Raw genomic sequence first — 23,070 nt, 5'->3', positions numbered from 1 at the left:
GCAAATATAACACATCTCCAAAGAACAAAAATGAGTCCTTTAAAATTTCAATGGTAGCTTAAGCTTTGATTTCATTGGCAAATAAGTTACTGTTTTATAAGATTACATGCCATGCCACTGGGATGGAACTTCTCCAGTTCTTCTGTAAGGTCATCCACTGGATACCTGGGTGCTACTCCATCATCACTTGTTCATTTTCTCACCTGAACCTTATTAAAGAAGAGTTCATCCCAGATACTATCGTTCCTGATGATTCCACTCCGGACCTCGGCCTGCTTACGCTTTGCTGCAAACTCCAGGAGCCAGCGCTTTAATGGGGTGTCTGCCTGGCTGAAGATCTGAGGAACAGAAGTTAGGAACAGCTGTAAGGACTACATACCCCATCTCAAGACATGCTCCCAGGAAGAAAGCTCAGACTGGTCAGCAGAGAAGCCACACTATTTTTGCCCCTGCAAGTGAAAGTATTATTCACTCAGTCATGTCCGACTGTGTGTGACCCTGTGGACTGTAGCCCACCAGGCTCCTCAGTCCATGGAATTCTCCAGGCAAGAATACTGGAGTGGGTTGCCCTTCCCTTCTCCAGGGGATCTTCACAACCCAGGGACTGAACGCACGTCTCCCGCATTGCAGGCAGACATTTTACCAACTGAGCCACCAGGGAAGCAGGAGCTTCATTAAATGTGTGACATCCAGCTAAAGATTAACACTACCGAGGCCCAGGCACACAGCTGAGAAATCTCCCAACCAGGGTTTTGGAGAGCAGGAAGAAAACAGGAGAAGCAGGGGTGAAGTCAGGATATACAAGAGGAGGCGACTTTCAAAGGACCTGGGGCTGGAGGTGTAGAAAGTCTGCCTGGGGCTCCAGCCTCTGTCCGAACAAGCAGAGACTCCCTGCGAGGCTCACCTTGTCGTACATGCGGTTCAGCAGGCGGGGGACCACTGGGAAGATGGTGGGGCACAGGGCCTTCATGTCATCTGAGAGGAGGCGGATGTCTCCCTGGAAGAAGCCAACGCGCCCTCCGTGGCAGTAGACGACGGACTGGAGGGGGAGGACAGAAAGGAAGGAGTCCCTCAGGGTGGTCACTCCTGGGAGCAGTCCAAAGCTGTCCAAAGCTCTGCCCCATACGGAGGCACCTGTGACCCCCTAAGCCAGCTCTGGCTGCAGCCACAGGACACTGAAGAAAGCCATCTGAGGCGACATATCCCCCTCCACGGCTCCCCGCCTCCCCGCTAAGTCCCACTCAGACATGAAGCGAAGCAGGAGACAGGGTGGAATCCTGAGCCTTTGGGGAATGCCAGAGCAGCCAGACTCACTGGTGGCTGCCCCTTCGCGCTCACTCCCAAGACTGGCCAGGGGCCTCCGTGGGGACTCCGTCCCTGAGCTGTACGACCTCATCGGTGTGTCTGCTCCAGGTCTCAGGGTGCCTGTGCACTTCCCCAGGGACACCTCGGCAACTCTGGGAGGGTGTGCAGAGTGCTGGAGATGCTGCCGATGTTGTTGGCTAAGGGAGGCCACGGTGGAGCCTGGCTGCTTGCTATTGGGACTAGGAATATGCCAAGGAGCTCCTTTCTTTCATACTCATAGCAATTATGTAAGGGAGACAGAATTCTTATCAGTTTTACAGATGAGGAATGCAAAGGCCTCAGAGGTAAAGGCATTTGCCCAGAGTCACCATTTGCCAGTGATAATTGCTGGCAATGGAATCCGGGTCTGAAAAGCTAGAAGGCCCTGCCTAGTAGACCAGATCTCCCCCAAGGCCAAATGGGAGAGGCTTAGGAGATAATGCTTCTGCTGTGCCCAGAAGCAGGGCAAAGGCTAACGGAGTTTTGCCAAAAGAATGCACTGGTCACAGCAAACACCCTCTTCCAACACAAGAGACGACTCTACACATGGACATCACCAGATGGTCAATATCGAAATCAGACAGATTATATTCCTTGCAGTCAAAGATGGAGAAGCTCTATATAGTCAGCAAAAACAAGACTGGGTGCTGACTGTGGCTCAGATCATGAACTCCTCATTGCAAAATTCAGACTTAAATTGAAGAAAATAGGGAAAAGCACTAGACCATTCAGGTAAGACCTAAATCAAATCCCTTACAATTATACAGTAGAAGTGACAAATAGATTCAAGGGATTAGATCTGATAGACAGAGTGCCTGAAGAACTATGGATGGAGGTTCAGAATATTGTACAGGAGGCAGTGATCAAGACCATCCCCAAGAAAAAGAAATACAAAAAGGCAAAATGGTTGTATGCAGAGGCCTTACAAATAGCTGAGAAAAGAAGAGAAGCAAAAAGCAAAGGAGAAAAGGAAAGTTATACCCATTTGAATGCAGATTTCCAAAGAACAGCAAGGAGAATAAGAAAGACTTCCTCAGAGATCAATGCAAAGAAATAGAGGAAAACAATAGAATGGGAAAGACTAGAGATCTCTTCAAGAAAATTAGAGATACCAAGGGAACATTTCATGCAAAGATGGGCACAATAAAGGAAGAAATGGTATGGACCTAACAGAAGCAGAAGATATTAAGAAGAGGTGGCAAGAATACACAGAAGAACTATACAAAAAAGATCTCATGACCCAGATAACCACGATTGTGTGGTCACTCACCTAGAGCCAGACATCCTGGAATGCAAAGTCAAGTGGGCCTTAGGAAGCATCACTATGAACAAAACTTGTGGAGGTGATGGAATTCCAGTTAAGCTATTTCAAATCCTAAAAGATGATGCTGTTAAAGTGTGGCATTCAATATGCCAGCAAATTTGTAAAACTCGGCAGTGGCCACAGGACTGGAAAAGGTCAGTTTTCATTCCAATCCCAAAGAAAGGCAACGCCAAATAATGTTCAGACTACCACATAATTGTACTCATCTCACAGGCTAGCAGAGTAATGCTCAAAATTTTCCAAGCCAGGCTTCAACAGTACATGAACCATGAACTTCCAGATGTTCAAGCTGGATTTAGAAAAGGCAGAGAAACAAGAGATCAAACTGCCAACATCCGTTGGATCATAGAAAAAGCAAGAGAATACCAGAAAAACATTTAGGTCTATTTTATTGATCATGCCAAAGCCTTTGACTGTGTCTATCACAACAAACTGTGGAAAATTCTTAAAGAGATGGGAATACCAGACTACCTGACCTGCCTCCTGAGAAACCTGTATGCAGGTCAAGAAGCAGCAGTTAGAACTGGACATGGAACAACAGACTGGTTCCATATTGGGAAATGAGTACGTCAAGGCTGTATACTGTCACCCTGCTTGTTTAACTTATATGCAGAGTACATCATGTGAAATGCCAGGCTGGATGAAGCACAAGCTGGAATCAAGATTGCCAGGAGAAATATCAATAACCTCAGATATGCAGATGACACCACCCTATGGCAGAAAGTGAAGAAGAACTGAAGAGCTTCTTGAGCAAAGTGAAAGGAGAGTGACAAAGCTGGCTTAAAAACTCAACATTCAGAAAACTAAGATCATGGCATCTGGTCCCATCACTTCATGGCAAATAGATGGGGAAACAATGGAAACAGTGAGAGACTTTATTTTTGGGGGCTCCAAAATCACTGCAGATGGTGATTGCAGCCTTGAAATTAAAAGACGCTTGCTCCTTTGAAGAAAAGTTATGACCAACCTAGACAGCATATTAAAAAGCAGACATTACTTTGCCGACAAAGGTCCATCTAGTCAAAGCCATGGTGTTTCCAGTAGTCATGTATGGACATAACAGTTGGACTATAAAGAAAGCTGAGCGCCCAAGAATTGATGCCTTTGTACTGTGGTGTTGGAGAAGACTCTTGAGCGCCCCTGGGACTGCACAGAGATCAAACCAGTCAAACTCAAGGAAATCAGTCTTTCTGAATATTCATTGGAATGACTGATACTGAAGCTGAAACTCCAATACTTTAGCTACCTGATGTGAAGAGCTGACTCATTAGAAAAGACCCTGATGCTGGGAAAGATTGAAGGCAGGAGGAGAAGGGGACAACAAGAGGATGAGATGGTTGGATGGCATCACTGACTCAACGGACATAAGTCTGAGCAAGCTCCGAGAGTTCGTGATGGATAGGGAAGCCTGGCGTGCTGTAGTCCATGGGGTCGCAAAGAGTTGGACATGACTGAGCAACTGAACTGACTGACTGGCTAGGAGATAATGTATGCAAAGACTGGTTGCTTAAGTGACACACACAGATGTTTCTCTGTCCCTGCAAGCTCATGTGGATTCCTCCATTCTCTGTCCCCAGGAGGTCTGTCCTAGGGCCCAATCACAATGGCAGTGCCATCAATAGCCTGAGCGGCTGTGAGGGCTTGATTCCCCAACTTTACTGTCTTGTTTTCTCTTTTAGGAGTTTGTGAGTGACGGAAGTTACAAAATATAGGTGTGTTGGCCATAAACGGGGCCACACTGCACAGAGGTTGAACAATAAAGCACTTCTGCAGAGAAGCAATGCTCTCTGAGCAGATGCCATCAGCTGGGACCTCTCTCAGCCAAGGTGTGTCCCCAGGTGGGGCAGGCAGGTCCCAAGAGAGATAGGTCGAGGGGCCATGGTCCTCTGACCCCTTGTAGCACCTTCCAAAGACAGGCCAGTTTAGTTCTATTTCACACTGCCAGTGCCAAAGCGCCACCCTGCCAGGGCTGCGGGTTCAGGGCACAGACTGTGCCTCCCTGAAGCCAGGGCCTTACCTGTACCATTCGCTCAAACATGTGTGCTAAAGGCAAATAGGAAATGTGTACATCCGCACAAGTGGGAGCCCACTGACTCTGTAAGAAAACAGAAGGAGCCCAGGCAAGGCCCGGTCAGTCAGGCGGGCGTCTTACCTGGATGACTCTCTCAAACATGTGAGCCAGAGGCAGGAAGGAGATGAGCACATCGTCCTGTCTCGGAAAGATCACTTTCTGCAGGTGCCGGGCATGGGAGACAGAAAGGAAAGAAACACTGACAGGAAGACAACGAGAGAGTCATAAAACAATAAAGAGAAAATGACCTGGAGGGGCAAAAAGGAAGAGGGGGAGGGCTGGGTGGGGGAGGTGGGGAGAAGAGACAGAGGAGAGATGACAGAGAGAGAAAAAGTGAAAAGGGGGAGGAGTGAGAGGAAGACAGAAGGTGCAGAAAGTGAAGTGAGAGAAAGGGCAGCGTAGGAAGCCGAGTGTTAGGTCGAAGCGCCAGTGGGTCTAGGTTATCTGCAGAAGCAAAGAGCCAATTGCAGCACACATAAACCAGCAGAGTCAGCTGCGCAGGGAAGTCTCCTCCGGGAGGGCCTGCAGCTCACACACCGTCGTCTTGCCACCTCGGTGCACCTCCCCCTCCCCACAGTTGCAGGGTCTGCCTCTGGCCCCACTTCACCCACATCCCTGGGCCACCGGGGAAGGGCTTCACAGGGTCTCAGCCTGTCGGCACTTTCCAGTCCTTCTTGGAGAAAGGGGCCCAGAGCACCCTAGGTCTGTGCCTACGAGGGCCGGGGGCAGAGGTGTGGCGGATGGAGCCAGGCCTCACAAGCCACACCTGAGAACAGGGCCTCACAGCGGGTGCCAGAGCGGGATCCCCCTCTCTGGGCCAGGTCTGACCTCAGGGACAGGAGCTGCCCTGGTCAAGGGGCTCTGCTCAGGGACGAGTTCTCCTGGGCTGACTTCCCTGCTCTCTGCCCCTTTTCAGAGGTCCTCAGTCTCCTGAGCTGGCTTCCAGACAAGTCTGGACAAGCCCTGGGAAACTTGCTTGTGGCTCCTGGCCTGGGCTCAGCTACCAACGATCTCTCAGTTTCCCACCAAGATGCAGGAACTTTCCTACTATTTGGGCATATGCTCCATAATGCCATCTGACATAAATATGGATGGTGGTTTTCTCTACAGTGGAGAAAAAGCTTAATTTATATGAAAAGGTATGTCCCTTCCTCCTTAAGGAAACTGTAGGACATTCAGATACTCACCACTTGTGGTAAAAGGTCCTTCCTTCTTAGCTGGTTAAAAATGCTAACATGCTTTTGTCAGGCCAAGATATCAAGCTTTTTTGATTTTAGATTTACCTTTTTTAGTACAGCCTTATAAATTAGCAGTTGCCGTTGTTTCTCAGACTCTAGTAGTCCTTAAACACAAAATGATTGAATTAAACCCTGACTTACTTGGAAAAAGAAGTTACCAAGGATGACTTTTTAGATAAAGGTATACATTAAACCACAGGTATCTCAATTTTTGAAGTTAAAAATGGAAAACAGTTTTCCATGTTTTTTCTTTCTGGGATCTCAGCACTATTAGAAATCAACTGAATATTTACCAGGTATGGATCATTTCAGTGTTTGTGGTTCAAAGTAGCTGTGAAAGTGGGATTGCTCTAATGAAAACAGAAGCTCCTGCCTGGGACAGGCAGCCTAGATTATATCAGGGGAAAAAAAAAGAAAGCACAAAAAAAGCCTCTGAGGGCTTGAGGGTGACCTTGAGAGTAAACCTGCATTAGAAAATCTACTTTATTCACCTCTGTCACTTTCAGAAAGCCTGAGAAATCAGCCACCACGTTCCCATGGGTGAGCATCGCACCTTTTGGGTTCCCTGAAAGGAGAGAGCAAGAAGGAAAATTAGTTGGCAGCTCATCGGCCACTCCTTGAGAAGAGCACCCGAGTCGTCAGCCCCAGACACCCAGTGCTGTCCACGCAAACCTCTGGCCTTCGTCCACAGCCACCATCAGAGTCCCACGCAGATGAATGCTGTGAAGGACCATCATTTTGCAGACACCTGAAGCTCACCCACCTTGAGGCTCCCAGCTGCTTGATCCCACAGGACGCAGGTGACGCAGCTGCACAGGTGGGGTGCCTCGAGGCCTGACGGGCTGGCCTGTGCCCTCCCTTCTGCCTTCCTCAGGGAGCACAGGCTCTTGGCCCCCAGTCTCCTTAGGCATATCCCCAGTAACCCATGCTGCTCTCTAGGCCAGTGCTGTCCCAGTCTCCAGCTGCCAACTGTGCTGGCAGAGGACTTCCTCGCTGTAACTGACACCTGGAAAGGCCCCAGTCCAGGCCAGGCTGGAGGCCCAGACTGCTGGGAGAGCCCTCCCACCTTCTCACTGGCAGAGCCGGGACATGGATGTTCTTGGACTGTCTTGACACGACCTTCCACTGCTGCACCTGAGGAAGCCCGGGGCTGCTAGGACGGCCCAGAGGCCAGGTGGGGACAGAAGACACAGCAGGCTGTGGAGGGAGGCCATTGGTCACCATGTCCTGTCAGGGCAGACACACACTGCAGGTGCTCCTGGACAGACCTGACCAGGCTCGAATCCTGGCCTTGCCTCACTGCCAGCACAACACTGGCAGGTTGTTTCCCCTTTCTCAGTTTCCTAACCTGTAAAATGGGGCTTTATCTAAGTTCTGAGGACCTAGCCAGGTACAAAAGATATTAAATTACAAGTTTCCACTGAGGCAGGAGATACATGATCTGTTAAACTCCAAAAGTGAGGGGTCCGACCATGTGCAGAACTTACCCCCAAAATACCAAAGAAGCCAAATTGTTAACTTTGCAACCCTCACCCAAAAAAGAGGTAATAAAAGGGCTGAGTTGAGGTTAAGAGAGTATTGCAGTAAATGCCACTGAACTGTTCACTTTAAAAAGGTTAATTTTATGCTATGCGAATTTCACTTCAATAAGAGAGAGAGAGAATATAAATGAATGAGGGAGAATTTGTGAGGATTTCTTCGGAGAGCTGTTGAGTCCTACAGCTCATCAAAAGGGAAGGAATGACGGGTCCTCTCTCCCAACTCCAATCTGAAACCCAAGCTAACTCAGGCCCTAATGAGACTATTTGAAAAGCACAATCATGTTCCCTACAGCTCGGGGTTCCCAATAAGAAAGGTGAAGAAGGCTGTGGCTGAAAATCAAATAATAAATCCCAGAAACTGAACACAGAGTCTACAGAAGGAACATCAGGTGGTGGTGGGAATGGTGTCTTAAAAAGGACTCTTACCTGAAGGCCAGTACCCGCCCTCAGATCAGAGGGGGCGGTAAAGTATACACCAGAGACCGAAGCAGATGTGAAGCGGGAGCAGACAACCTAAGGAGGGCACTGCCTGCTTCCACAGACCTCCTAAAAGTGTCCATGAGACAACAGACGCAATTGTAAACATCTACCCAAAGTCATTCTCCCTCCCTACTTCCATCTGGGGGGAGAGGGCAGAAACCTTCATCAGCCAGTGGAGGAGGGGGAGGACAACCAGGGAGGAAGGCGTGATCTCATACCTTCCCCACCCAGCCTGCAGCCAGCCCTGGCCTGGGTAGGGAAGTCTCAATGAAGTGGACACATTCGTATTTTGGACCGACACTTGTAATTCTGAACTAAGATTGAGTTTGTGACTTACAATGCCCATGGGACTCACCTGAGAGGGACCAGAAAAGGCATGGATGCCTAAGTTTTATCCAGGGGCAGACAAAGAGCTATCTCCACCAAGCAATTGTAAAAGAACAGATGGAGACAAAAATAAAGTTGCTCTCATAATTAGACTCTGTGAGGCTCACCCTGTTGGTGACCTCTTTGTCAATAATGGCATCACCTCTGTCTGACCAAGACGTGGTATGTTTTAACATGTGATCGGGCACCTACATCCATCTTGCAAATCACAGAGGTGATTTTGGGGACATAGAAAGTTACAGGATTGAAAAAAAATTATTTTCTAATAGGTGGCTGTTAAAATACCCTCCTTTTGAAAATAAGACCCATGCACTTTGTTTTACTGCTTCTCTTTCTTTCATCCCAGCATCTTTCCTCAAACCCAGGCCCTTATTGAGAAATTTCCCTGAATTGTCTTCTATATACAAATCCCAGAAGAGTCCCTGGACCCACAAACTATTCTGAGAGTATCATCTAGAAATTTTCACCTGTGGATTCCCAAATTCTGGATTTTTTCTAAGGAACACCCCCAAAATACCAAGTAGGAAGTCAAAATTGTCACAAAACATGGTACTATGCTACACAGCTTTAGACCTGCTAGACTGGGTAACTTGCTCACATCTAATATAACCTCAGTGGAGAGTTTGAGAATTTCAAGAGAAATTTGTCTTCATTGATGGAAAACGTCTAAAGCCTCCATTCATTGCAGGCCAGAATACACACAATGGTAGCAGTTATTCAATTCTGCTTAGTTGGACATGCCCCTTTCCTCTTCAACATGATAATAAAAGCTTACAGCTTTAAGAAACAAATGTTTTCTTGTAGATATAAATGAAATTCTACAAACTTCTAGTGAGTTGCAGAACTTTTAATATTCCAAGAAATGCTCCAATTAGTTCCTCAAGTCCTCTCTGGATGTGGCCCCAGAGGATAAAGGAGAGGTAAACACTGACAACAAATCCTGGGAGAAGACTCCAAGGTCTGAGTTGGGAGGTGAGAGGTGAGCCTTTGAAAAGGCTCTGCTTGCTTCTCTGATTCAGGACAAGGACACACCCCCGGTAGCATTTGTTTTAAACGTGATATGGAAATGTTTCCAATTTGCTCACGGGGAGGAACATGCTAAGCATTCCCAGCTAGACCCATGTGCAATCAAAGCTGCAAAATCACGTCCTCTGGTTCTCTCCTTTCCTGGTGCAACATCAGTGACAACAGGGGCTACCCAGGCCCTCACATCTTGGCAGAATGAGACCTGTGGCCCATTTCCCATCTTCTACTTATAAACTCGCCATCCTTGCACTTCATTTTCTCTCCAGCTGCTGAAGGAAGAAAACTCTCTGAGTTTCAGATTCTGCGAACAGCATTTTGGCTTCAGCCAGTGCTCCTGGGTGGGCCACCCATGGCTGGTGAGCAGAAGGGCATTTCACTGGGTGAAGATCTGCCCTGGATGGATGTTGGTCCTGAGATGGGGCAGCTGTGGGGTGAAGCTGAGCTCACAGTCTCTCCTCTAGGAATGGATGGGAGAAGGACTGGGAGTTCCTCTGGCTCTTTTTTTCTGCTTTCTCACAAAGGTGGGTTACGAAAGATACCAGTGACAGAAGTGCTTTAGAAGTTGTAAAATGCAGATAAGAGCGTTCATCTCCCTGCTAAAGGTTCCCAAATCTTTTAAGAATTGGGTCTTACTTTCATCAACCCCATATCCACTGATTTTTTTAAAACATCAGACTCGAGGACTAGTAGGAATACAAATAATAACTGTAACAGCAGGCCAATTACTGAGCACCAGTGTGGGCACTGTGCTAGGCATTTCATAAATGGTAGCTCAGTTATTTCTTGGAACAAGTCTATGCTATAGGTATCAGATGTATTCATTTCCTACACAAGGAAACTGAGGCTTAACAGAGCTTAAGAAACTCCCCTAAAGCTTCACAGCACAAGTGCCATGATGTAATCTTAGGCCTGTGGTCACACAGATCGTGAATGGGATGGTGCAAAACGCATAAGTCAAGGTGAGCCTTTGCCCAGAGAGCCCACCCCTGAGCAGGCACAGCTGTAGGGCCGATGGGTACTTAATACACCAGGCTAAACCACAGGCTTCCCTGGGCATCCTCAGCTGGAATAGAGGGGATACTCCAGTTCCGGGGCCTCCACCTCCTCCTCAGCCTCCCAGCCCTGCTGCCACCACTAAGAGCTAACCTGGCATGCTGAGACCCTTTCCTGTGACTCCAGACACACAGTGCTCCCCAGCCTCCCCTCCCTCCCAAGCTGGACTCCAGGGTCCCTCACTCCAGCCACTCTCCTGCCAAGTCCTTCAGTCCCCAGGCGTCCCCTGGAGGACCCCACTGAGGTAACCCCACCAGGTCAATCCAGCTGCCCACCGTTTCCACTCCTCCCACAGTGTGACCCCAGAGGCTCACGGTCTCCAGCCCAAGAGAGGTGTGTTCCTCACAGAAACTCACATGGCACCCCCTTAGACTCTGGTCCACTCACGACACATCTCACCCTCAGGCAGGACCCTGACTCCTCCACGGAGGAGGTCTCCCATCCTCCCGGCCTCCCAGAAGCCTTTCTTCCTCCTTTCGTCCCCCCAGGTAGGTATCTCTCTACAGGACTTAGAAGCCTGCTCTCTCCCCTGACCCAAAGCAGAGCTTTGGGGGCTTTGCTCCACGGAGCTAACCTCCCTTTTTTGTCTCCGGTGGGTCTCTCCCAACTATTCACAACACTTTCAGGTATTTCCGGGAAAACAACAAAAACTCTACCTTCCCTCAACCCCACGGCTTCCACCAGCTGCCACTCTGTTCTCTGTCATCCCTTCACAGCTGATCTTTTTCTAAAAAAAATAAACTCTCTGTTCCAGTATAACATACATAAAGTGCCCAAATACATACATAGTTCAGTAGATCTTTTTCAAAGTGAAAAAAATTATCCAGGTACTAGTTATCTGGGTACAAGTTATCCAGCCAACTAGTACCCAGATCAAGAAACAGAACATCACCAGCTTTCCACAGCAGCAGAATCCCAGAAGGCAACCACAATCCTTGACTTCTGAAACCAAAGAATACTTTACTGTGCTTTGTCATTTAATATAAAAGAAATCATACACTATTTTGTGTCTTTTTTTTTTTCTTTCACTTGAGTTATGACTTCCTATGTGTAGATACACCATTCTATTGCTCACAGGCATTTTAAGTTGTTTCCAGATTTCAACTTCTCAAGTTGCGTTGCTAGGAACATTATGGAGCATGCCTTTTGGTGACACAGCCACAGCTCTTGAAAGAATTGTCCACACTTGCTGAACTGACATCCTCCTCTCCCACCCACTCCTCAGTCCTTCACCGTCAGCTTCTGCGCCCAGTGCTGCCCCCACCACACAAGCACCAGCAGGTATTCTTGCGGCAGCATCCCGTGGGCACAGCTTAGCCACCCGACAATGCTGACAGCTTCTATCCTCCTCTGGCCTCTTGGGCTGCTTCTGCACAGCTTTGATTTGGAACTGTGACCCCCATCACTCCTCTCCTGTCGGGGTTCCCCGCCCCTGCAACCAGACCCCTCTTTTCCTCGGTCAACTCTTCCTCGCAGAAACATTTTCTTTCTTGCTGCTGGTCCTCTCTGCACATGCTGTTCCCTCCGCTGAGACTGTCCATCCCCCTCTTCTCCTCCAGCCACCAGTCCTTCAAGACTCTGCTTAGACCTGGAGTTGTTTCCATCCTGCTGTGCTGACCTCTGAGTGGCCTAGCATTCCACGCACCCTGGGATGCAGGCCCTCAAGGCAGAGAACAGCCTCAGGACATAAGCCGTGAGCTCCTGAGGGCAGGGCCGTGTCTTCTCCATCCCTGTGTCCTTGGCCTCTAACACCAGGTCTGATGTAAAGTGGTAACTGAGCTGAATGAATGAATCCATATACATCAGAAAAGGACTGCTAAAAACCCACAGACTAACAAGGACATGTTTTTGGGAAAAGAAGTTCGATTTCATCCAGCTAATACTTATTCTGAAATGAACAACCAACCACACACCCACCCATTAGCCATCCCTGAGTGCAGACAAACCTCAGGCTTTCACCTCCTCCAGGGCCTTCTTGGCCTGACTAGTGGCTCCAAAGCACTGGCTTATTCTGGGAATCTCCATAGATGTTTCCATCACACACCGAGAAAAATCTTCCCAGGATGATTCCACTAGAATCATGATTTCAAGTGTCAGGTTCAGACAGTATTTTCCATCTTTCCTCACTGAAAGAACAACATGGTTCTTGATGAAGCCAAGGCCAGGACGCTTATCGTGGAAGGGAAGCTGTCTCCTCAGCTGTGGTGTGCCGGACAGGAGGACAGCCGTCAGAGACACAGCACAGGCTCAGGCTGATGCCACAGAAGTCCGAGTGTGCGACCAGGCGGGGGGACGCCAGGTAAGGGGCCTGCTCCCTCCCCCAGCTCCACTCTTGGCATCCGCCGCAACTCTGGAGTGAGAGCTTTGGGCACCAAATCAAGAGCTGTTTTCTAGGCTCCATGTACTCTGTTTCCTCCATGTAGAGCTTGGGCAGGATGGCTCAGCTTCCAGTTGCGATTCCATGGTCTGAAAAAGCCCTGGACACCAGGCCTGTCCTTCACAGCTAGGCAACAGCACGTTTCTGCATCATGAAGTTCTTTTCCAGAGACAAGGGGGCAGCAGTTGTGACTAAGTGACTCATTTTTGTGACTAAGTGACTTAGTCACATAGTTGTGACTAAGTGATTCTGTGCTTCGAAGCCCAAGGACACTCTTGAACAGCAAGGATCCAAAGTTAAAGGCCAGAGCAGTGACCTGCTCCCAAACCCAGGGTGGAGGGACAGGTTATCAAAATTTCACACTGTGAAACTCTTTAATAAAAAGCAACATAAATCTGAAGGGCATATTTTAAAATTCTGGGTTGGCTCTGGATGTCAGTTCCTGGGGAGCAGAGGCTGTTATTTCTCTTCTGACAGGGTTTAGCAGTAAGGTGGAAATTCTCACACCCACTTGCGTGCGTGCGTTTGCTATGTCATTTCAGTCATGTCTGACTCTTTGCGACCCTACGGACTGTAGCCCGCCAGGCTCCTCTGTCCAGGGGATTCTCCAGTAAAGAATACTGGAGTGGGTTGCCGTGCCCTCCTCCAGAGGATCTTCCCAACCCAGGGATTGAAGCCGGGTCTCCTGCATTGCAGGTGGATACTTTACCGCTGAGGCATGGGGGGAACCCCCAAATCCACATGAGTTAATGGCAAAAAACCCATTTTGATGCAATAAAGTCATACTTATCATGCTCCACCCACAAGGATAGTCCTGCCTGCGGGACTGGTCAAGGATCTGCCAAATGCCCTAGAGGCTGCATCTGGAGAAGGCATGGGGAGCCCTAGTTGACTGCCCATCAAGAAATATCAACAAAGTGGGCCAGCCCTAGGTCTGGGGAAGAGGCTAGAAACTTCCTGCCCATTCCCGAGTTATCAGGTGAGGCAGAGAGGCAGCAGTGAGAAGAGCACTGGGCAGGGCTGGGGGGAGAAGAGGGCACAAGCCTTTTGTGGTACCAGAAGGGGTACCACTGGCTGCTGGTACCCCTTAGACAGCCCCCACCCCGCCTGCCTTGCAGACTGTGCTGAAGTCTCAGGGGCACAGTGATAGGGTGGACAGGCCACTGAAGACTGCAAAATGCCATGCCTGTGGAACTGGTCCTCAAGTGTGTCCTGCCTCCTCCAGGAAGCCTTCTTTGGCTGTTCCCGCCAACACTGATGCACATACTCCTCTGCCAGCACCAGGCATGCAGTGTGTTATTTCCTCTTCCTGACACCTTTGCTGTCAACACACCAGCCACAGATCATCTGCACTGCCCTCTAACACATCTTTCCCACCTCCTATTTGGCACCTTTGACCACCCAGGTGAGAAATTGGGGACAGTGGTAGCAGAGAGGTGCCCCGCCAGCAAGTGGTGGAGATGGGGCTCAAAACCAGACTCTCCGACACCAAACTCCACACTCCTTCCGCAGTCCCTGACACAAAGGCCAAGCATGGGCAGGAAGCAGAGGGGTGAGAGCCCTGCCTCAGTCATGCGTGACCCCTCTGCCTAGACCGCCTCTGGTCCCCACTCTGGGAAGTTTGTAGTCCCCACCCTAGTCCTCCTAGTCCACACCGTCCAGCCGCCCCGCGCTGCCTCGTGTCGGCCGCTGGGAGCAGCAAGGAGGAGCCAGCGTCTAGAGCCAGGCGCAGGACGAGGCTCAGCGCGCCCCACAGAGGGTGCCAGAGAGCCCTCGGTCACCCTGTCCAGGGTGCCAGGGAAGGAGCAGCTGGCCCTGGCTGGTGAGCTAGAAGCCTCACTTACCTGTTGTGCCGCTCGTGAAACACACAATGGAGAGGTCACTGGGTTTCGGGGGCTACAGAGGTGAGAAGAGGAGTGTGTCAGAGACCCAGTCGGGGTGGCCAGCCTGGACCCCTTCCCCGGCCAGCCCCTCTGCACGCCCTGCCCCACCTCATGTGTGTGTGCACGGTGTGAGGTGCAGGCATGTGCTGGCACACGTGTGTGGCCCTGCATGCTCTCATTGGAAAGGTGAGCAGGCAAGTCCCCAGGAAAGAGGAGGGAAAGCCAAGGACACCTAACCAGGCAAGGACACAGATCTGTCTCACCCACCTCACACTTGCTCCTGCCACCTCCCCGACTTGTGCCTGAGTTGAATTCTAGTGGGATTGCGCTGCAGTGGCCACACACAGGCCTTTGTCAAAGATCTCACCTTTCTAGGCAATGTGACCCATTTCCTCCTTTCTTCCCACTTTTCCCCCAAATGTCTGGGTTTAGGCTTGGGAACAGAACATGGAGCCCAGAACTGAGCTGCCCACTGTGTCAGTAAGATTGCTCTGCATCTGGCCCTTGCCCTGTGCATGTAGTCCTGGGGTCACCAGGAGGAGCCCACCATGACCACTTGCATGTGGAAGATGGCTTCCCAGAAGAGGTGACAGGAGTTGAGACTGAAGGACAAGCCACATCTCTCCAGAGATGTGAGAGTGGGCATTCTGGGAGAGGAAACCAGCCTGGGCACAGACAGAGGTGCAAGAGACAGGGCATGCTGCTGGGTCAGAAAGGAGTTCTCTAAGGCTGGGGGTGGGGGTGGTGGGTGGCACAGTGTGTGGAGGTAGGAACACATCAGGGGCTACTGGGAAGGTAAGGGCCCTGGGAAGAGGGATGTAACCTGCTGCTGCCTGTGCATGAGAAGGCTCACAGGGTGGTGAAGTGAGTGGGAAGAGCTGAGCTGCAGAGGGGGCTGGAGGTAAGAGGCCTGGTTAGAAAGCTCAAAGTCCCCAAGTGGCCCCTCCCAGAGGGTAGTGATCCTCTGGAGAGTTCACTACATTGAAAGGGAAAACATCAGGTCTCCCAAAGAAAAAGTTACTTGAGACCCAAGGGATTGGCTGCCCTTTTTCCTCCCTCCCGAACATCTGACTTCTGTTCCAGGTCCCTCTCTGGACCCTCACTCACAGAAGTCCTCAGCACCCAAGGGGACATTTCCTCAGCTGCTTATTAACACAGGGGTGCTACTCTGGCCTCTCTACCAAGCCTTGTGTGTGGTGAGGAAGGTCTGTAAGGATGTGCCCTGGGCACCATTTTGCTCAATCAAGACCTGCTGGAAAATGAGCTTACCACAGGATCGCAGTGATTCTGCTGGCCACAGTCCTGAAAGAGGAAAACATTGGTTTTAAATACTCAAAAGTTCTAATAAAAAAAAGATAAATAAACACAGTATGCCTCGATCCTGCACCAAGCCCAGAGTCCAAGATTCCCAATCCAGGGAATTCAAAGATACACGCCCAGGCACTGGCCACCCGACATCACAGATAGGGGTCTGCAGCCCAGGGAGAGGCTAAGCACTGTATACATGCGCAATGGGGAGATGGCCTGAGGGGTCCACGGTACATCAAGATGGAGTGGCTAGGTGGCCTGGGCCTCGTGCTAAGTGGTCAGGGCTGGAGGGGCAGATTGGGGCTGCCAGCTTAGGTGTGGCCCCTAGAACCATGGCAGGGCACAGGCACTCAAGAGCACACAGGGAAACAGGTGGAGAACTGGAAGGCCCACGGGTCTAGGACACAGTGGCGGTCAGCTGCTACTGAGTAAGGCCCAAGGCCCTGGAGGATGCCCTGTGTCACTCCGGCAGGTCACAGGCTGCCACCAGCCCAATGTCTCTGGGGAGGCCATGCAAAGGAAACTAGCTCTGTTGGCTGCTGGTGGCCTGGGAGACATCTACAAGAACCTCTTCAGGACTCCAGTTTACTACAGTCCTCTGGCTCAGACAGGCTAGCCATGAGCATTATTTCTCCTCAGAAATGAGGAGACTCCAGAGGCTGTGGGAGTAGCTCTGGGGCAAGCTGGCAGTACCATCACCTACTGGTGCCTGGGTCATTAGCTGTGCCAACCAGCTGAGCCCGTATCAAAGAGGATGCCTGTGGGGACCAACTCTACTACCCACCACCAGCCCCTGTGAAGCCTCCCTGTTTGAACCATGGCACATGAAATATCCTGATGGCCTCAGACATCCATCCCAGGGTCGTAAGATGGGCAGATAACCAGCACCTCTGGCTCAGGGGCCAACTAGCTGTGGCCCAGGAAATGGCCCAAAGCAGACCCTCACCTCCACATCCTGCATGGACTTAATGACCACCCCGCACTCTTGCCCTCTGTCTTTCAGGGCCTCCTCGAATGGCTCCATGAGGATGATCAGCTTGAGCCCTGGCGTCTCCTTCCTCTCCACGTGCTCCAGGAGAACCACAGCTTTCTGAGGTTTATCCACGACCACGGTGCTGATGTCAGCTGTAGGGGTTGTCAGGGAAAGTCAGGCCATGTGGGCAGAGGCTGTGACCGCGGGCAGCCCATGCCAGGTTGTAGAACCATGGGCTGTGTTTGCCACAAGACAAGCTTGTGTGTAAATGAACACGCATGACAGGTCACATGGGACAGGTGTCCAGAAGAAAACTGCCCAAAGCCCGGATGGAGCCAAGGGCAGAAGACCAGGAAATCTCTTACGAATGCTTGGAATCTACCCTCAAGAGATTCCCTGGGATAGATTCCAAACACTCCTTTTTCTCCAGGTTCAGCCACCTGGTCTAAGATACTGATCACACCCCCAACACCTGCCTTAAGCTGAAGTGATCTCAGAGGGTTGGCAGCCTATGTGGGGGGCTTGTGTGGAAGCTCCTTCTTGGCAGCCCTGCCGTGTGGAAAGAGCCTTCAGGTAAAGTCCAACTGGGGACTCAGTAAGCCAATTCAAGGGCCAAAAATGGAAGCCCCCAGTGTTCTCTGAGAATGGCAGCAAAGTGTTTACTAGTGTCAGACAATCAGCATAAGCTGAAGGCTGGGAAGGGGAAGTGGGGCTGGCCACCAGGGACAGGAGGGGGCAGCTGGGCTCACCTGTGTTGATGATGTAGCGGACGGCCCCAGGGCCCAGGGTGTCATATAGAGGGACCACCACCATAGAGTATGTGTAACAGGCAAGCTCTGCGATGATCCACTGTGGAGAGAATCAGGGTGGGGGACGGGGGAGCACAGAGCAGATAGCTGCAGGGCTGCACTGCCCTTAGGCCCAGGCAACCAGGGTCCTTGCGTGGGGCCCTGTGACGAGAGTGCTCTGTTCTGGCCCTGTGCACAAGCAAGGGACCCATGCGGCTAATGGGCTGTGCCTGCTCACCCACAGCCTTCTAGTCCACGCCTGCTCCAGGGAATCACGGGACTCCAAATTACCCCAAGCCCACCTCGGGGGTGTGTATGGGCCTCTTCCCCAGGTCCTTCCTCTCCCATGGCTCAGGGAGTCACTGTTTGTGCAGCTGGGTGGGGTGCGCATGGAGCTTGGCTGAAATGTCCACCCTTGATTAGGGGCAATGGCCAAGGGAGTGAGAGATGGCATGGATGAAGGATCTCCATTTTTCCTCTTGTCCCAGACCCTTCAGACAGTGGGAGCTGGGCTGATCTATGGTACCCAATCCTGTATTCCACTGATGCCTCTAAAACCAGTTAAGGCTGATGCTCACCTCTGGTCGATTTTGTGCAAAAACGCCGATAAACTGATCGGTACATGGTTTACAGTTGTGCTGGAGAAGTCCAGACCCTAGAAATTCAGCCCTGTCAGCCACCTGCACACAGACAACAGAGCGGTGATGGGAAAGCAAGGGTTCTTCAGCAGGGAAGGGAGAGGCGCAGGTGGGATTTCTACAGTCTGAGGGAGCTCCCCAACTCCCTACCCAGGTGTGCTGGAAGTCTTGAAAGGCTGCTGCCAGGAGTTTGACAGACAGGCCAGGCAAGGAAAAAGTAACCGAGACCCTCCAGGGTGGCCCCAACCCACCCTCCCACCTCGCTCCAAGCGCCAGGTCTGTGTGGGTAGACAGGGTGGGGGCTGTCTTCTGTTACTCACCTCCTGGTAGGACAGCCACTGATAAGGCTGCTTAGGATTTCTGAAGCCAAGACAGGGCCCATTCCCTGCAGAGAGATAAGCAGACCACTCAGCAGACACCCGGATGAACCTCCTGCCCCAGGAGGTGGTCCACGGGCCAAGTGAACTGCTCCCCACCTGCCTGTCTAAACCTCCTGAAGTGCAAGAAGGCCGAAAGTACACAGGCATGGCATCTCCCCAGGGAGATCAGGGAGGCCCAGGAATGGGAGATGACACAGTGCCAGTTAGTTCCCCCCATGACCTGTGTGATGCAGCCCCAGGAGGACACAGAGACCCAGGAGCCACTGGGCAGAGGTGGCGCTTTGCCTCTCTGTGACAACTCCCTTCACCCAGACATCCTGGAAGTTGGGTTCAGAACCATGCCAGCCAGTAGCCTGGTAGTTCAAGGCTCACCAGGGGCTGCCAATGGAAGATAGGGAGTATGTGCTAAGAGACAGCTTAAGGTCAGCGGTTCCAGGGCTGGACAAAAGCTGAGGTCAGCCGCTGGCCGCATTAGCAGTTACTTGTGTGACCGGGTGGCAGGAAGGCTAACAATGGCTTCTCTCCTCTGACCCTGGGCATGACTCACCTGCCATACCCCTGGAACCATGCTTACTCACTCCCACCCTTGCACCTTCTCAACCCCTGCCAGGACCCTTCCATACCCCCATGGCCCCTCTCACCTGAGATCCTAAGCCCACGGCGGAACACCTCGTACATGGTCCTGGCGTCGTCATAGTAGTGGCTGAGCAGCTGCGGGCTGTCCCCTATTACAGACCGCCGGGCCCCACCACTGTCCTACGAGCCAAGCACAGAACAGAGAGCCTGGCTGAGGCAGGCGGGGGCGTCAGGAGAGGGCACCGGGCCGTGCAGAGTGTGGATGCACACCTAGGCCACATGGCTGGAACTGGGACACGCTCTCTGCACACTCACACACATGGTCTACACACACCTGGGCTGGACACACACAACCTCTACACACGTTCATGGGCACATGGCTTGTACACACTGGACCTGTACACATCCACACTCAAACAGGCGGCTCACGCCCATGGGTCCAGTATAGCGGTCTCCTACACATGCACACACAGCACCCACACAGGTCAGCATACACTAACTGCCCATAATCTTCAGTTACTGTGCAGACACACCCATGGTTCACTCATGCAACAGAGTGGTGGGTGCTGGCTGCAGTCAAGCATCAGGATCAACCCGCCAAGGTGTTGCTGCTATGAATGAAGGTTAAGAATCACGGCTGCCATCCATCACTCACATAACAGTGTGATTAGTTTGAGAACCTGCTGAAGGTACTTTCCCAGGAAAAGAGGCCTAGAAGGCTGTGAAGGAACAGCCCGGACCTTTGGTGAATCGAGTGGGAAGGTAGCAAACGCCACATGCGCTGGGGTTAGGAAAGGAGCTGGGCTTCTCCTGCCTCTTCCCCTTCCTCATGCCACCCCTCTCCTCAGGCTCCCAAGCAAGAGACTGTGTGCCAGGGACAGAAGGGGCTCGCGTGGGCTGGTGTGTCAGAGCGTGGCTGCTGAGCTGGGTTTTAAAGGATACGAAGGGGTTTACTGGGCAGAACAAGGAACAAGGACTGGCAGTCTCACCAGAGGCAACGAGTGCAAATACTCGGGGCAGGAGGGCACCTGGGGGCTGGAGGCAACTCATGCTGCTCCAAGTGGTAAATGGAGGGGTCCAGAGAGGCAGCAGATCAAGGCAAGGAGCTTGAGCTTTAGGTGGAGGGCAATGGGGAGCTGGGAAGGATTTTAAGCCAGTAAGAGACATGATCTGAATCGTTTCCTACCATGTAGCACACAGAGTAAATGCTACCAGGCCCTCTATGATCTGGATCTCTCTTACCTCTCTCATCTCACCTCCTACCACTCTCTCCTCGCCTCCTTCATTACAGTCGCTCCGGATTCCTGCACTCCTGGACGATGAGGCAAGGGAGGGCACCACCCTCCCAGGAAGAGAGGCCTTAGCTGTGCCCATGTCCTGTCCTCCCCGCCAGACCCACAAGGGACTCACTCTCTGGCCCTCAACCTGACTGCATACAGATCACTGTCACCTCTAGCCCAGAAGCGCCAGGTGCCTCCCCACACATGGCCTCTGCAAAGTCACAGCAAAAATGGCCCTGTCTCTCCTGCTACTTAAAACCCCAAATAGATCCAGACTGTCCACTCTGAGAGTCCCTCTCCAGTTCATGGGGCTTTGTCCTTGCTGGCCTTTCCTGGTGAGTTAATTCATCTTAGTGCTTCCTCTGCATCATCTCACCAAATCCTTACCATAGTTTTTAGGAGGCAGGTTCTCTTTTTATTGCCCACTTGACACATGAGGAAACTGAGGCTCAGAGAGTTTATTTTAAAAAAAAAAAAAAAAAACTGCCAAGGATCATAAGGCTAGGAAGAGGTATGGCTGGCCTGTGAATCCAGAGCTGCTGGTCACCACAGGCCACAAAGTTATATACCCACAGCCCTTCTCCACCTTCCAGCCACACCACGTGAATCTCCACTTCCCAAAACCACCAGGTCGCTGTCACACACCTGCACCTCTGTACACATTTCCAGAGCATTTTCTGGAAAAATGCTCTAAAGGTCCCACTCCTATCTCAGCCTGTGCCCTCTCCTACCAGGCAAAACTCTGTCATGCTTATGATCGGTACCTACAAGATATACCGTCAAGAGCAAAAGCAAGGTGCTGCATGGTGTGTGTGGTGTGTTATCATTTTAAAACATGGGCAGATGTCTATACGTTTGCTTGTGGACAACAGCTAACACAATTCTCAGGGGAAGAGAACTGGGAGGCAAGGGGGAAAAGGTGGAAGCTTATCAGTCTATGTCCTTTGGTTGCTTTTGAACTGTGTGAATACACTAACTATTCAAAATAACTAAAAGAAGATCCTCTGGAGGAGGGCCTGGCAACCCACTCCAGTATTCTTGCCTGGAGAATCCCAAGGACAGAGGAGCCTGGAGGGCTACAGTCCATGGAGTCGCAATGAGTCAAATACGACTGAGTGACTAACACTTTTACTTTCAAAGTTTTAAATAAATTCCATAAACTTAAGAAACAAATCTTACAGGTCCTTCTAGACTGAGCCTGGAACCCCTTGTCCAGGCTGGGCTGCTGTCCCTTTTTCCCTCAGTGGCTCTGCCTGTGAGTTGTGGGCTCTGGAAGGGCAGGGCCCTGCAGTCGGGCCCCTCTGGGTCCCAGCTCCAGACCAGGACTGGGCACAGGGAGAATCTGGGAGCAAATTTACCCAGCACCCCCTTGAGAACATGAATAGGGCTCCTACTGAGGCAACCATAAGCCAAGGCCCCCTCCCCAAGAAGCAGGCAAACCAGAGGCCCAGGGCAAGGGCCAAGGTCAGTCTCTGGCCGGGTTTCAGCTACTGGGAGAGGCAGAAGGAGTATCTGGTAGGAGAGCCTGTCCAGGGCCGCTTCAGAGCTTCCTGGCTGGCTGCCCAGGGAAGAAACCAAATTCTCTGGGCCATCGGAGGTCAAATAAGCCACAAGTTTGAGTTCTACCTTCAAGATGCCTGTCCCCTGCCCACTACTTCCCACAGCCCAGCTGCTCACACGCTGCTCACCTCCACCTCCTCTGACTGCATCAGGAGATTGCACGGTGGCTGTAAGGCCTTCGGTCGGTGAGTGAACCAGTAGGCAAGGATGGCAGCCAGCGCACCCATACTCACGAGGGTGGTGGCCGAGAGGCTGCGGAAAAACTGGCCCAAGTCGCCCAGCTCAGGCAGCCGCAGCATCCTCAGGATCTCCTGAGTCTGCATCTTCTCCAGAAGCGAGAGGAAGAACTCTGCGGGGAACGAGAGGCAGGTGAGGGAGGAGGCCTGGCAGGAGGCAAGGGAGGGGTGGTCTGGGGCCTCTCCTCCCACTTGAGTCAGAAGCCACACGCTGATCCTGGCCGGGCCCTAAACGAGGTGAGATGTACAGTCTCCTGAAGCAGCACAGCATATACTAGGAGCTGGATGCCAGGAAGGACCCTTCCCGGTGATAGGCCAGAGAGCCCTTAGCAGCCATACCAGACAGTCGGACATCCGGCCCACGTCTCCTGAGAAACATACGCTCGGGCCCTGGGCCAAGCCTGACATGTGCTTCCGTATCTCCCAGGGCTAGAGCGTGCTCTGACAGCTCTGGAGTTAATGCCTCCGGAGCCCCAGCGCCTGGGGGTACTGCCTCGTGTGTGGTCACAGCATCTTGCTTATCCTTGCTCCCGCGATGTGGACTGCATGGAGGGGCAGCAGATGTGCCTGGCACCGTGCCCAGGATGAGTGGGGGTGAAGGGATGCA

General features: G+C 51.6%; 1 protein-coding gene across 7 annotated transcripts in view; it reads right to left on the bottom strand.

The window, feature by feature from the left end:
* The window catches only part of ACSL6 (acyl-CoA synthetase long chain family member 6), a 61,756-nt gene that overhangs the window by 21,100 nt on the left and 17,586 nt on the right, over positions 1–23,070 (bottom strand). For 3 of the 7 annotated variants that reach the window (XM_043912168.1, XM_043912169.1, XM_043912170.1), the window contains 12 exons: positions 22,356–22,576; positions 19,453–19,567; positions 18,752–18,816; positions 18,372–18,473; positions 17,755–17,854; positions 16,979–17,157; positions 15,994–16,026; positions 14,686–14,737; positions 6,469–6,542; positions 4,686–4,763; positions 905–1,039; positions 204–338 (listed from right to left, as the gene is read on the bottom strand). In XM_043912168.1, coding sequence (XP_043768103.1) covers positions 204–338; positions 905–1,039; positions 4,686–4,763; positions 6,469–6,542; positions 14,686–14,737; positions 15,994–16,026; positions 16,979–17,157; positions 17,755–17,854; positions 18,372–18,473; positions 18,752–18,816; positions 19,453–19,567; positions 22,356–22,576 — 1,289 coding nt within the window. Of the gene's footprint in view, positions 1–203; positions 339–904; positions 1,040–4,685; positions 4,764–4,820; positions 4,899–6,468; positions 6,543–14,685; positions 14,738–15,993; positions 16,027–16,978; positions 17,158–17,754; positions 17,855–18,371; positions 18,474–18,751; positions 18,817–19,452; positions 19,568–22,355; positions 22,577–23,070 lie in introns of those variants that run through there. The other 4 variants (XM_043912165.1, XM_043912166.1, XM_043912171.1 and 1 more) reach the window with 4 other exon arrangements.

Source organism: Cervus elaphus, chromosome 9 (assembly GCF_910594005.1).
Source record: "Cervus elaphus chromosome 9, mCerEla1.1, whole genome shotgun sequence".
NCBI classification, from domain to species: domain Eukaryota; kingdom Metazoa; phylum Chordata; class Mammalia; order Artiodactyla; family Cervidae; genus Cervus; species Cervus elaphus.
This window is presented reverse-complemented; position numbering and strand designations above follow the sequence as displayed.